Source organism: Micropterus salmoides, unplaced genomic scaffold, assembly GCF_014851395.1.
Source record: "Micropterus salmoides isolate LMB-PRFRI ecotype aquatic unplaced genomic scaffold, ASM1485139v1 Ms_hic_scaffold_20, whole genome shotgun sequence".
NCBI lineage: Eukaryota > Metazoa > Chordata > Actinopteri > Centrarchiformes > Centrarchidae > Micropterus > Micropterus salmoides.
In genome coordinates, this window is record NW_024041151.1 from 30,510,929 (window position 1) to 30,524,246 (window position 13,318).

General features: G+C 42.9%; 1 protein-coding gene across 7 annotated transcripts in view; it reads right to left on the minus strand.

The window, feature by feature from the left end:
• sptan1 (spectrin alpha, non-erythrocytic 1) overlaps positions 1-13,318 on the minus strand; it is a 36,701-nt gene that overhangs the window by 16,839 nt on the left and 6,544 nt on the right. For 2 of the 7 annotated variants that reach the window (XM_038733903.1, XM_038733901.1), the window contains exons 2-27: positions 11,788-12,027; positions 11,503-11,628; positions 10,894-11,034; positions 10,225-10,505; positions 9,912-10,056; positions 9,648-9,802; positions 9,297-9,432; positions 9,084-9,185; positions 8,847-8,984; positions 8,629-8,739; positions 8,392-8,469; positions 8,089-8,244; positions 7,727-7,931; positions 5,509-5,690; positions 5,168-5,411; positions 4,842-4,964; positions 4,503-4,720; positions 4,254-4,346; positions 3,927-4,061; positions 2,983-3,131; positions 2,648-2,704; positions 1,652-1,850; positions 1,212-1,316; positions 1,078-1,113; positions 932-967; positions 320-367 (exon numbers count right to left, since the gene is read on the minus strand). In XM_038733903.1, the coding sequence (XP_038589831.1) occupies positions 320-367; positions 932-967; positions 1,078-1,113; positions 1,212-1,316; positions 1,652-1,850; positions 2,648-2,704; positions 2,983-3,131; positions 3,927-4,061; positions 4,254-4,346; positions 4,503-4,720; positions 4,842-4,964; positions 5,168-5,411; positions 5,509-5,690; positions 7,727-7,931; positions 8,089-8,244; positions 8,392-8,469; positions 8,629-8,739; positions 8,847-8,984; positions 9,084-9,185; positions 9,297-9,432; positions 9,648-9,802; positions 9,912-10,056; positions 10,225-10,505; positions 10,894-11,034; positions 11,503-11,628; positions 11,788-12,024 (3,636 nt within the window). In that variant the 5' untranslated portion in view covers positions 12,025-12,027. The remainder of the gene's footprint in view (positions 1-319; positions 368-931; positions 968-1,077; positions 1,114-1,211; positions 1,317-1,651; positions 1,851-2,647; positions 2,705-2,982; positions 3,132-3,926; positions 4,062-4,253; positions 4,347-4,502; positions 4,721-4,841; positions 4,965-5,167; positions 5,412-5,508; positions 5,691-7,726; positions 7,932-8,088; positions 8,245-8,391; positions 8,470-8,628; positions 8,740-8,846; positions 8,985-9,083; positions 9,186-9,296; positions 9,433-9,647; positions 9,803-9,911; positions 10,057-10,224; positions 10,506-10,893; positions 11,035-11,502; positions 11,629-11,787; positions 12,028-13,318) is intronic. The other 5 variants (XM_038733907.1, XM_038733906.1, XM_038733902.1 and 2 more) reach the window with 4 other exon arrangements.

The following is a 13,318-nucleotide window of genomic DNA, read 5'->3' on the forward strand; positions in this document are numbered from 1 at the left end:
TGAGGATGAGATGCACAGGACTGGATGCGCGGTAGACAATGGATGGACACAGACAGTATGGGGACAAAGGAAATAACAGACACAACAAAGAAATAACTTGTGCTTTGTGGCAACAATCATTCATATTACTGTTGCTAAAATGGATAATAGGTCAAACAAATGCCATGGGGAAAAAGACAAATCTGTACACTACTAAAACTAGAGTCAGGTTTCAGACAACAGGGAGAGACAGATGGAAAGAAACCATGACCATGGGGGAACACAATGCAGGACAGGGGAAGGATTCAAAAAGAGGTTGGGGTGGACCAATTAAGCTTACCTTGATAGTATTAAAGTTAGCCGTTGTTTGAACAGCCAAGCGTATATTCTATATCAAAGGTGAATAAAACACGGCAGAAAGGAGGGGGGAAAGGGAGGAGGACAAAAACAGAAAAACACCCCACCAGTCAAGCGTGTGATGGAAACTCTCAGGGTTGGTCTTTGTCTTCTTCTAAATAAGACCAACCAAGACTTTACACCAATCAGGACATAGTAAGCACTGCAACCATGGCTAGACCAGAGCCAGCCTCAAACACAGAATTATGATCAATCAACCAAAATACTTCAATGATTCAGACATCTTGAGATATTATTTAAAATCCAAGGGATATTGAAAAAGGCTCGAGTGTTGCCATGGTCCCCGGTTGTCTCATCAATGTCTAATTGTATTCCATGAGGACAGAAAATGTCTTTGTGAACATGACTGCAGTAAATTCCAGAAGTGACACACCAGTATCAAACATCAGCCCAATGCTGAACATGCACCGTTCCAGTATCAGATCAAGATTGACAGGCTGTCAAATCTTTGCAGCTGATGCATTTTGTCTAAAAATACATAAAATCAACTGAATGTATTTTCTGGAGACAGTTTAAACAGTTAGATGATGCTTACCTTCCATGGAGATGCAGTCTTGGAATCAGCTTCATCCTGTGCAAGAAATAAGGTATGATACTGGTAAGGATACATATTATTGATGTGATCTTTGAAATATTTCATATATATCAAGCAAAATATTTGCAAAATACAAAAAGGATTACAACTTTGCCAGGAGCAGCAGCAAGCAGCTCTTGTTGCTGCAAATGGGAAAAAAAACAAACACATGATCTCCATTAAATTACAGCTAAAACATGGAAGACGGCTCATACAGTTAAGCCAGGGAGGTAGAACTGACCTGAGCCTGAACCATGGTGGCCTCCTCAGCCATGAGACCTTCAGACTCCAGCTCAGACGCCACTTTGTTGATGTCCCTCAGACGAGACTCATTGGCCTTCAGGTCCTGGATCAAACAAAGGAACAAACATGTTCTGTGAGACACTACATGTATAAACAATCTCAACAAATGCAATCAGTAGCCAAGCGTGTAGTGGGCGAGCGGAGGAGTTGGGGCCAGCTCAGGAAACAATGTCAGAAAAGCTTTACTGAATTTTATTAATTTAATGGATTTCAACTTTGAATTGTACGTGTTGTAGTGGATGGCGTTTCTGAAGAACGCCTGAAGAAAGAAATGCTGACAGATTTCATTGAGCTCCAGAAGCTAGTGGACCCATGAACGTCCTGACTTCGACTCTCTGTAGAAGAAAATGTTTTTAAAAAAAAACGAGTGTAAATTACCTTCTGGAAGTCATCAAACTTCTTCTGCAGGACCTCGACCTGCTCCAGGTCAGAGCCGACCTCTTCATTAGTGAGGGCGCCCTCCTTCTCGTTGATCCACTGCTGGAGCTCATTGGCCTCGCGGAACAACATGAACTTCTTGCAGCTCTTCTCCAGCATGTCCTTGCGCTTCTCTCCCAGCTCCAAAAGAGTACCATACCTTGAAAGGGTTGCAACCACAGAATCTAATCAAATCATTTCATGCGTCTTCAGAAGTGCATCATCCCTCGTATACCGTGGCTTATTTAAGATTCCAAATGATTGATGGATAATCTGCTCTTGTAAGGAATTTGTATTTATTGCTTGTGATCACTGTTTCTCTGCTGCAGTTGCTCTGATGGTTCTGAAGTGTGGAATCACTCCTATAGCAGTAACATGCTGTTGCTTGAATAAAAAACAACTTTACATTGTAGCAAAGTGGCATTTCTTCAGTGTTGTCACATGAAAACATATAATCAAATATTTACAATAATGTGAGGGGTGTACTCACTTTTGAGAGATACTTTATATCATATGCATTTTACATTTAGGGTTTGTCTATATGTCCATCTATACGTTACAACAAAATAATCTTAGGTCACTGCATAACCCAGCAGATTTCAATCATGAATCTTGGAGCCAACTTGGAGGATCAGCAGAATGTCATAATGACAATGAATGATAATTTCAACAACATAACCTATACAAAAATGAATCAAAGAAGAGGAACAGAATGGCTTATGACATTGCAGAAAATCAGAAATTAACATCCATAGGCAAGCCTGGGATGAGAGGGATTTGAAAGGTGTGCATCAAAAGGTACTTCTATCCCTGTACTGAATAGAAGATGAGGGTGAAGTAGACACAGTGTCACACAACATGAGGGTTTTTGGGGTTGGGTGGAATGGAAAACTGCTGATGATATGTAGTGGTATCACGATCACAAGAACACGCAGAGGGACACTGGTTCCTACTCACAGCTCTTCCACCTGCTTCATGCGCACAGACACGCTGCAGGCCTCCTTGGTGACAAGCCTGCTCAGTGGCAAGGCAAGGTGAACGCACAGCAAGACAAGATTAAGTTGTTAAATACAGCGAGAGGACAGCAGAGGAAACAGAGAAAGAGGCCAGGGGCTAGGTCATTAGTGTTAAAAACTGAGCAGAAAATATGAATTAATGGAAGTAAGGAAAGGTTAAAGAGCAGAGAAAAGACTGAACACTTAAAGCAATAGTTCAATAAATCTAGTAGGAAAGGAGAGGTTAGTTAGTAAACTACATTCCTCTGCAGAATTGAAGAAGTTGGGTTTTCTTACTGATTCTCAATCTGGTCTTGGCGCAGTGCAATGCTACCATGTTCATCCAGCAGGTTTTCCCTGGAAGAGGACTGGGTGGGGTCCAGCTTCTTCACATAAGCAGCAGGAACAAAGCCCTGGCGATCGTTCACCTCCACCTTCCACCAATCCTGCAGCAGGGAGCAGAGGGAGAAACATCAGTAAGTGGTACTGGAGACATTTTCGAAATGTTTCGTGTCGACAGGATATTTCTGATTGACATTCTACTGTATATATTCCTTTTTTTCCAAGTATTGTCCAAGTACCCAAAGCCTGACATCTTCTGCCTCTGTGCTACAGAACTCCACTGTTTTCCAAACACTATTAAAATTGTCCCACATACACTGTCCTGATGCCCTATATACATCATTGTATATTCATATCATTGGAGCACCAAACGTTGATTAATCCACAGCTGAAAATAGTCCTTAACAAATGCACTACTTACTCTTAAAAAAAAAAAAACAACTACCTGCTCTGGGAAATTATTGAACCCATTTTTTTTTTTTTTTTTTTTAAATGACAGTATACAGTATTTTGATGAACTGTATTTTAAGATTACCATCTCTATTAGGAACCAATTGTCTTGAAGCTGAGTGCCACAGACAGGTAGAAAAGCTAGAAAATATATGGGACAGCTTTGTTTTAAGTGGCCTCCATGATCGGTCTTGTGTAATTGTCATACAATAGTTGCACAGAATTCTTATATTTAAATGGCTATTGAATGTGATTACTGATAATTACGGTGACTGATTAAATAGGTTCAAATTTTACATTAATATAATCCCTGAATAATTTTATTTACAGTAACATCAGATTGTCTCTAATACAAAATTTATTCAAGCTGGTCAGGTTCGTTTCAGCCTGAAGTCCACTGTGCAGTCAGACTGACAGTCTATAGCACACTGAGCTGGTTTTATCTGTACCTTGTTGGTGCTGTTGAGTAGGGTGAGGATGTCCCCCTTCTTCATGGTAACTTCACGGGGACTCTTCTCTTGGTAGTCGTACAAGGCCAGGACCAGCTCCTTTCCTGTCTCATCATCTGTTGGTGCCACTTGTTGCTGTTCAGTAAACAAACATTTTGAGTCACTGGTGATTTGAGCTAACTGTTGAAACTGAGGAAACGTTGATTATCTGACAATTCCAAACAGTCTAGCAATCAGAGGCTTTATTGAGAATTAAAAACCCGCTCTCGTGAAGTCGAGCACATGTACAGAGTTAGGTAGAGGTGTGAAGAGGTATTGGGGCTTTACCCTGCAGGACTGGGCCTGTTCCTTCAGGGCCTGGATGCTGCTGCCATACGCGCTCAGGTCAGACATCAGGGCCTCATGCTTCTTCAGCAGAGCCTGCAGAAGACAAACTATTCATCACAACTGCATTTGTCACAAATGGATACAAGAACTTAGTGCACTACATGTAACTGTACACTTTATACCTAAATAGAAAGAAGATTACAAATTGATAATGGCGTCAAAAAAAAAATAGCTTTACTGTTCATGTACCTCAGCAGAGTCCTCATCTTTGCCATAGTCTGGGCTCCCCACGATGGGCTCCTTCTCCCTCATCCAAGACTCGGCCTCATTGGCATCAGCAAAGTACTGCTGGGCCTGCAGGGAGTCCTCCAGATCCTGTCTCCTCTGAGAGGCCTTAGCCTTCAGTGTGTCCCAGCGGCCATGCAGTTCAGCCAGCTTAACTTTCACTTCTTCCCCAGCAAAATGCCCTGGGAACCCCACACATGCATGATCAGCTTTTTGAACGCTGGGACAGTATTTCAATTGCTTAAAAAGGTCACAAACATCTCACAGAAGATACCAAACAAAGCTTGGAATTTAAATGAATACCTTCCTCCACCATGGCCTCTCCTTTCTGGGTGACAGCCTTAATACGAGGCTCATGCCCGGTGATCTCAGCCTGCAGGGCCTGGTGCTTCTTCAGCAGGTTCTGGACACCAATCAGGTCTTTGCCTGTGGAAAACACCACAACAGACCTCTTTTAGAACTTCAATCATCTGAAATATCTGAGGGTGGCTTCAAGTGAAACATCTGCCAAGTTCACAGTTTATGTAAAACTGACAAGTTGAAGCACACTATATATTTTTGATTATGCCCTTGAATTTTATAGTACAGTGTAATATAGAGGCCTTGATGTTGAATACGCTTAGTTTTACCTCGGTTAGTAGAGGCAGCGATGGGCTCTTTCTCACGGATCCAAGTCTCCTCATCCTCCATATCTCTGAACAGCTGTTGAAGCCTCAGAGAGTCCGACAGTTTCTGCTTGCGTGCGGCCATGGGCTCACGCAGGGCTTCATAACGCACCACTAAAGCCTCCTGTTTCTTGCGGATGTTCTCAGCGTCAAAGTGTCCTGCTTCTTGGAATTGGCGAGCCTGGATTGTTATGCCATCAATGCGATCCTGAGAGAGAAGAATTTATACATGTGTACGAAAAACACTAGCATCAACTGGTATCAGGTATACGTTCATGATGTACAGTAGGTCAGACATTGTGTACCTGGTGAGCAGCCACATCAGCCTCCAGCAGTGCATGTTTCTTCTGCAGGTTCTGGACACTGGTCAGGTCTTTTCCATAGTCATCTGAAGCCAGATGGCCCTCAACCTCATACAGCCACAGCTCAATGTCCTCTACATTCCTGTTAAACTGCTGCTGCTGGTTGGCCTCACGGAGCTTGATGCCTAAAATAAAGTGTCAGATTTACAATCACAACTCAGCTCAGACTGTCTTTGCTTGATCCATTGCTTTTGACATTATACACAAACAACATTATCCTCCTATTCAGTAGTACTTCAACATAGGGATGCAGCGATTACCAGATTTTACAATTAACCACGCTTTAAAACGTCACGGTTAATTAATCGTAAAGGTGCCGCTACACCGAGTGTTTCTGTTGCACAGAATGAAACTGTGGCAAGTTGCACAAAACGAAAATAAAGTTACAGGAGCGGTGCACCAGCTTAAGTGTCGTGCTTATCAGAGTCTGCTGTACAATGGCTAAACTATGGCAGAGGGACCAAACTGTGAAGCTTTATTTCCACCAAAGGCTGAAGTCGGCAGTGTGGGAGCATTTTGGATAGACCAAGTCTGACAAGGGCGGTACTGATGATGATGGATCCCCTGTTCAAAAACTTGCCGTTAAAAGGCTCCTGCTAAAGGAGCGAATAACTACATTAAACTTGATGCAGCACCTGCAGGATCTCCACCCAGCTTTGCATGCCCAAGTAAAGGTAGGCCTAATACAGTATACTGAATAACGTAGCAAATAGGTAAGGAATTAAATAACACTCCATCACTTACAATAAATGCCATAGCGGTGAGAGTCGAGCTTTCAGTGCAACGTAAACAAACAAAGCAGGTGTAACCTTTCAGACCCACCGCAACAGACCCGCTGCGCTATGAGGCCCATTATTTTGTTGGCTTGCGCCGCGCCAGGGTGGTTTGTGGCTGCATCGAGCAACGTGCACCGCAAGGCGAACTCGCACACACGCAACGATCAAAGCAGTTGAATTTCCACGCAGTTCAAATGGCTTCTTTTCTGAAAGGGCCTTTATGGAAGACAGAACGTAGTCCTCTCAAGACCTTCAGTCACTGAATATTTGACGTTACATCATTTGTCTTCAGTAAATGTTACCAGGTGTAAAACATTAGGAGCTTCTAGACTTTCAGGACTATAGGCTACCAATGAAATGCATTTCAGTTAACACTGCACTCAATTTCTTTCTATCATTTTTACTAAAACATATGTATGGATGAGAGTTGATGACAGTTCAGTTTATTCCCCTCCTTTATAACAAGAAAACTTAATATTCCCCTTATATTAATAATACTTATGCATTATAGAAATATAATTGTTAATGTCATTAAATATTAAAAATCAACTTAAGGCATTACTAGTGTTGTGAAATTAATGCATAATAATTGTGAAACCGTGATTATTTCTCTCAATAATCGTAACAACAAAATCTATAATCGTTGCATCCCTACTTCAACACCCATTTTTATGCAGATGATTTTATGTCACCCTGGTTCCACTCTAACCCAGAATCATGTTCAGTCTGCTTTGATACTTTCCAGATATCTGAAATCAGACCAAGTAAGTGGTATTCCCTACATCCTGTGTCTTTGACTATAATTTCAATAAAAAAAGTGGTGTCAATGGCATTCTTATAGAGTCATAAACACTTTAGAGCAGACTGTCATTCAAGATTCATTACCATTCGCCCAAACATGAATAATCTAACTTTCTGTATATAATTTAATGTTGTCTTTTCTAAACTGTAAAACTCAGTTCAGTCAACTTTTATGGCTACATCTGATTGTCATTAATTCAGCAGTTACAGCTCTGTACTACAAAGCTGGACAGGCTTCCTTATTAAAAGGAAAAACAATCTCATATTTATGGATAAAGCTCTACTGTTCAAGCTTCAAAAGTACATCACATCTCCTTTCTCTTTGAAATCTTGTAACTACAGTACACAGTCCAATAACTACAGAATCTCATATGCACACGCTAATTTAGAAGAACTACTTTCAGGTACTATATAACTTTTACAATGGAATGAACTGCAAACTCTCTCTTGAAAAATAACAGTGCTATATTTGAAGATTTCACATAACTCTTTACTTGGAATAAATCAGATCTATCCATATAACAGCCGCATTATCTTCAGTTCATTGAAAAACTGGTCGATCCAAACTTTTCCCCAGCCAGTACCTTTGAGCTCGGTGGCTTCCAGCAGTTTCTTCCACTGGGAGCTGACCTCCTCCATGCGGCCAGCCATCTCAGTGGAGGCGTAATGCTTTCCATCCAGCAGCTCCTGGCCAGACTTCTGCAGGGCATCAATGCGGCTCTGATTGGCTGACAGCTCAGCTTCAAAAGCCTGGTGTTTCTGCACCTTGCCCTGCAGGTTGGAGGGGTCCTATTGTCAAGAGAGCAGAGGCACAAAATTAAAGACTGAGAAGTTTAGAAACAGTGGGCATAACATGTGGATGTAAAAAAAAAAAAAAAAAAAAAAAAAAAACACATTTCAAATGGAGGACACATTGCACAATATCTCCATCTCTGTGATGAGTTACCTTGTAGGCCTCATCCGTGGCGGTCTTCATCTTCTCATTGATCCAGCTCTTGAGCTCATCAGAGTCCCGTAAGAACTGCTGCAGGTGGAAAGAGTCCTCCAAGGCAGCGCGACGAGACTGAGCACGCTCATGCAGCGCGTTGCGGCGGCTGAGCAGCTGTAAATGTGCAAAACAAGAGAAGACATGTTGCTTTTGAGAGAATTGACAAAATCTCGAGAGTTGCTTTAGCATTCAGTGCTCACAGGTGAGGTGGTTTATACATTTGATTTAAGGGAAGTTGAAGAAGCAGATTGTGGTACTCACAGCATCTCTGCGGGTAGCCACGTCCTCTTTGGCATAGTGGTTGTTCTGGATTAGTTTCGTAGCAAACTCATCCAGGGCCTGGAGATGTACAAGACAAAGAGATTCAAACTGTATACTATTTCGTAACTCCAGAGACAACTGCAATCTACAACCTGATTGATTCCAAGAGGTAGGAATGATATTCTTGCTCAAAGGAAGGTGGGATGTGAATTAAGTGGAAAAAATGGAGTAACTTACAGTGATCTTCTCTTCCTGGGCACTAAGTGACTTCTCAAAGTCCTCATGTTTCTTCAGCAGTGCCTCTACACTGTCCAGTGAGTCACCAAGGTCTTCATTCAAGAGGAAAGCCTATAAAGTGAACATACATTCAAAACTGGAGCATCTACTTGACAATACACTCATGGGTAACTCTTTCCTGGAGAAAGGTACTGTTATCAGCTGGTGTCTCAGGTTACCTCTTGTTTGCTCATCCAATTGTCAACTTGCTCAGTGTCCCTGTAGAAGAGCTGCAGGTCCATGCACTGCTCATACTGCTGCCTGCGAACCTCCCACAACTCCAGCAGAGACTCCTTCTCTTCAGTAAGGATGCCCAGCTGCACACAATACAACACACCATTAGGATGGTATAGACAGAGTAAGATAACATCACACAAAGGAAAGAAAGTGCAATGTGGATGCTGTCACAGTCCTACCTTTTCCTTGACCTCTTCAGAGGCGTAGTGTCCTGTATTGAGCAAGGCCTGGCCAGCTTCATCAGTGGATCTAAAACTGTCCTCATGGGCATCAATCTCTCCCTGGTAAACACAAAAGAACATTTAGTAACCTTTCTTTTATTAATGTGTGAAGTAAGTGTTCTTGTAGATTTTGTAAATTCCAAGATGCTGTGACCTGGTGTGTTGTTTTACCTTATGTTCCTGGTGGCGGTCTAGCAGAGCCTCAGCTCCAGCCACATCATTGGCCAGTTCGTCTGCATTGATCAGGGCTTTCATCTCTGTCACCCAGCTGGTCAGATCCCTAAAGTCGGCAGTGAAACGCTGCAGCCTAAAAGAGATTGTCACAAGAGGGCAGGAGTGAGCAGACTTCTGGGGAGAATGTTTAACTGAGTGGCATTCTAGTCCGGTCCTAGATGCCCTGTATACTGAAACTGAGCTGAGCTTTTTTTATGCAGCATTTTTGATGCATCATACACATAAAAGCAATGTGGCTCAGCAAACAGTGTACTGACAGATATCACCAAGCTGTGGCTGGCATTTTACCGATAGGAGTCGTTCAGGCGGGCGTGGCGCTCAGCGGCCAGGGTGCGAATCTGTTCCCAGTTGGTGATGAGTTCGTCCTTCTTCAGATGGATCTGGGAAGCATTTTGGGGATGTGTCTGCTGCAGGCGCTCTGCATCACCACCCAGTGTGTTTACCTGATTTAAAGAGAAGAAAAAGTGGAGATAATAAGAAATTAGAATACCAAGTTTTTAACTTCATGGCTGTCCTGTATATATGTGGATAGTCTGTAAAGCATCTACTTGCCTTGTCTTCCAGTGCAGCCAGGTCTCTCTCCAGACCCTCGTGTTTGCGAAGTAGAGCCTGCACACTGGCCAGATCACGGCCAAAGTCATCAGAGGCCATCAGCTGCTCCTTTTCCTTGATCCAACTGATGGTCTCATCCACATCCCTGTAGTTGAGGTCAAACACACAGGTTTGTATTTACACCATTTCTTACTAGAACGTGTTAAAATCACCAAAGATAGTAAATGTCCTTATTTCAACGGAAAAATTATTGATTGCTTATAATACAATCAGGACACACACTGAGCCAAGATGTCCACAAGGTGTTGTTTACCTGTTGAAACGCTGCACCTCAGCAGCCCCAAACAGCTTGCCCTGCCTCTGCTGGGCCAGGCCCTTCAGGCGCTGCCAGGCTGCGTTGACCTCGTCCTGCTTGCGCACTATGAGCTCAGCCTCGGGATGGGCCTCCTGGGTCAGCTTGGCTGCCAGCTGATTCACCTCATTCACACGTTCCTCATGGGCAGCCAGGTCTGTCTGGAACTCCTCGAACTTCTTCTGCAGGACCTCCACATGCTCCAGGTCCTGGCCTAGCTCCTCAGAGGTGGCCATGGCCTCCTATAGGTGGAAGCAGACAGCATTGAGCACATAATCAAAGTGCTTTTATGTAAACAATTTAGTCTGCTTTAAAGCTATAAAAAATTGTTTATGAATCATTATATTTCATTTACGGGGTTTGAATACAGTCTTTCCTAATCATAAAGTCAAATTGTCATTTAAGGTGGCACACACTGAGCAACAGGCACCATTTTATGCCTCCTACTAACAACTGAACTGGATAACCTCAATTCAGTCAAATTTAGGATTGTTCATACAGCCTGATCGGTTTTCATTCCTCATTCAAATTAATTGGTATCATTAGCCTCTGGCAGGCTTTAACCTTTAACTTCATTCACCACTTCTTTTTAATAAGGATAACTCATGTTTTTAAATGCATTTGTTAGACCTTGTCACTGATCCAGTCCAGGGCATCTTCACATTCACGCAGGTACTGGACCAATTTCTGGGCCTGTAGGAGACGCATGCCCTTCTCCTTGGTTCTCTGCAGCAGGAGGTCCCATAGGCGATGCAGCTCCTCAAGACGAGTCTAGTGCACAGAAGGGGAGGGGAAGGATTTTTTTTAAAAAGACATCATAGCAAAAAGGAGAGGATGGTCCAAGGAAATATGACAATAAGTTAAATATTCTTCTGAATCCACATAAAACAAATTATTAAGCAAAAAACTCTATTCCTTTGTGACCTGACCCATACGAAACACAATACATGCAATAAAGTTTGTTTCCTAACAACAGAATGACAAGAAGAGATAGCTTGTTGCAAAGAGCTGGATCTGGAAGAATTTTCACAGCACTCAAGAGTCACACATCGCCCTGCTGTGGATGACGTCTACACCTACTTGTATATACTCAGCCATATTGACACTTGTAACTATGGGTCTCTGTTGTGTCCGGTAAGGCGTGTAGGACTGAATCAGGTGGTGCAGGTTAACAGAGGATAAGATATTCAGGAAATATGCATATTAGAGGGATTAGATTTCCATCACTGTGTGCCTTACTCGAATGGTCTCAGAGGCGAAGTGGCCCTCGGTGATCATAAGGTTTCCAGTATCATCCAGTTTGATAATGGCCCCAGCGTTGGCCTGAACTTCAGCTTCAAAGGCCTGATGTTTCTGCAGCTTACCCTGTGTAGACATCATTTATTAAAAAAAAGCTTAAATAAATATATAGAAATGAGAAAAAAATCATCAATATCACAGTGAAGGGTCATTCAAAGGTTCAACCAATATTTCAAATGCTTCAAATATTGAACACAGAGAAACATAAAAGCCAGCCTGACAAACCTGCAGGTTTGAGGGGTCCTTGTAGTTCTCATCAGAGGCGATCTGCAGTTTTTCCTGGATCCACTTTTCCAACTCATCTGCATCACGGCGGAAGAACTGAAAGCGGTAAGAGTCCTCCAGCTTCTGCCTGCGCATAATCGACAGCTCCTTAAAACGCCGGTAGCGGTCCAGCACCTGCTGCCGGCGCTCTTGGATGTCATCAGCTGTCTCCAGCACTTTGACTCCTGTGGTGTCCATTTTCTGGAAACACACCATAGATAAGATGTAAATGGAAATGAACTGTACTTACATAGTGCCTCTGACCACTCAAAGCACTTCACACTACATGTCACATTCACACACATCCTCTTTTGCAATATTAAAATTTGGGGGATCAGCATCTTGCTCAAGCACACATTATTTACTGGCTCTCTGGTGCGGTCAGAACAACCTGGAGCTTAACACGCTCAAAACTGTGGAAATGATCGTGTACTTCAGGAGGAGCCCCCCCACTCTGCCCCCCATCACCATTATAAACAGCCCTGTGTCTGCTTTGGAATCCTTCAGGTTTCTGGGATCCACTATATCCCAGGACCTGAAGTGGGAGCCCAACATGGACACCATCATCAAGAAGGCCCAGCAGCAGATGTACTTCCTGCATCAGCTCACGAAGCTCAACCTGCCTAAGGAGCTGCTGATCCAGTTCTGCACAGCCATCATCCAGTCTGTCCTCTGCACCTCCATCACTGTCTTGTTTGGATCTGCCACCAAAAAGGACAGGAGCAGACTACAACGGACAGTCAGGACTGCAGAAAAGATCATCGGTGCCAACCTGCCCTCCATTCAGGACTTATACATTTCCAGAGTCAGGAAACGAGCAGGAAACATCACTGCAGATCCATCTCACCCCGGACACAACCTGTTCCAGCTCCTCCCCTCTGGTAGGCGCTACAGAGCACTGTACACCAAAACCAACAGACTCAGGAACAGTTTCTTCCCACAAGCCATCACTCTGATGAACAGCTGATTTCTGACTCACAGTGTCAGGAACAATTCCTGTGCAATAACCCAGTAACTCCTGTTTACTGGCTAACACTTTTTATTCATCATTCTCTATTTCAGAGCTGTTCATATTGTATATACTGTATACCAAATCCAACTACCTCATGGAAATAACACCTGCACATAATACTTTATTCCAACATCCTTTGTACAATGCTCCATCACACTGTGTACATGTATGTGCACCTGTATATCACATCCACCTCCGACATATACATAACAATAATAATAATTTACTCCTGCATCTTTTGCACTCTGCTCATTGCACTATTGTCTCAATCTGTCAGTTTTGTTCTTGTTTATAGTGTGTATTTATGTGTTATCTATACTGTAGTCTGTGTTTGATTTTATTATTGTGTAAGTAAGCACATTGTGAGTCAGTTCCTCATATGTGTACACATACCGGGCAATAAAGCTGATTCTGATTTGGTTAGCCATTGCTGGTAGACAGCAAAGACAGATAGCACTGTGTAGCATCTTAGCCTATGTA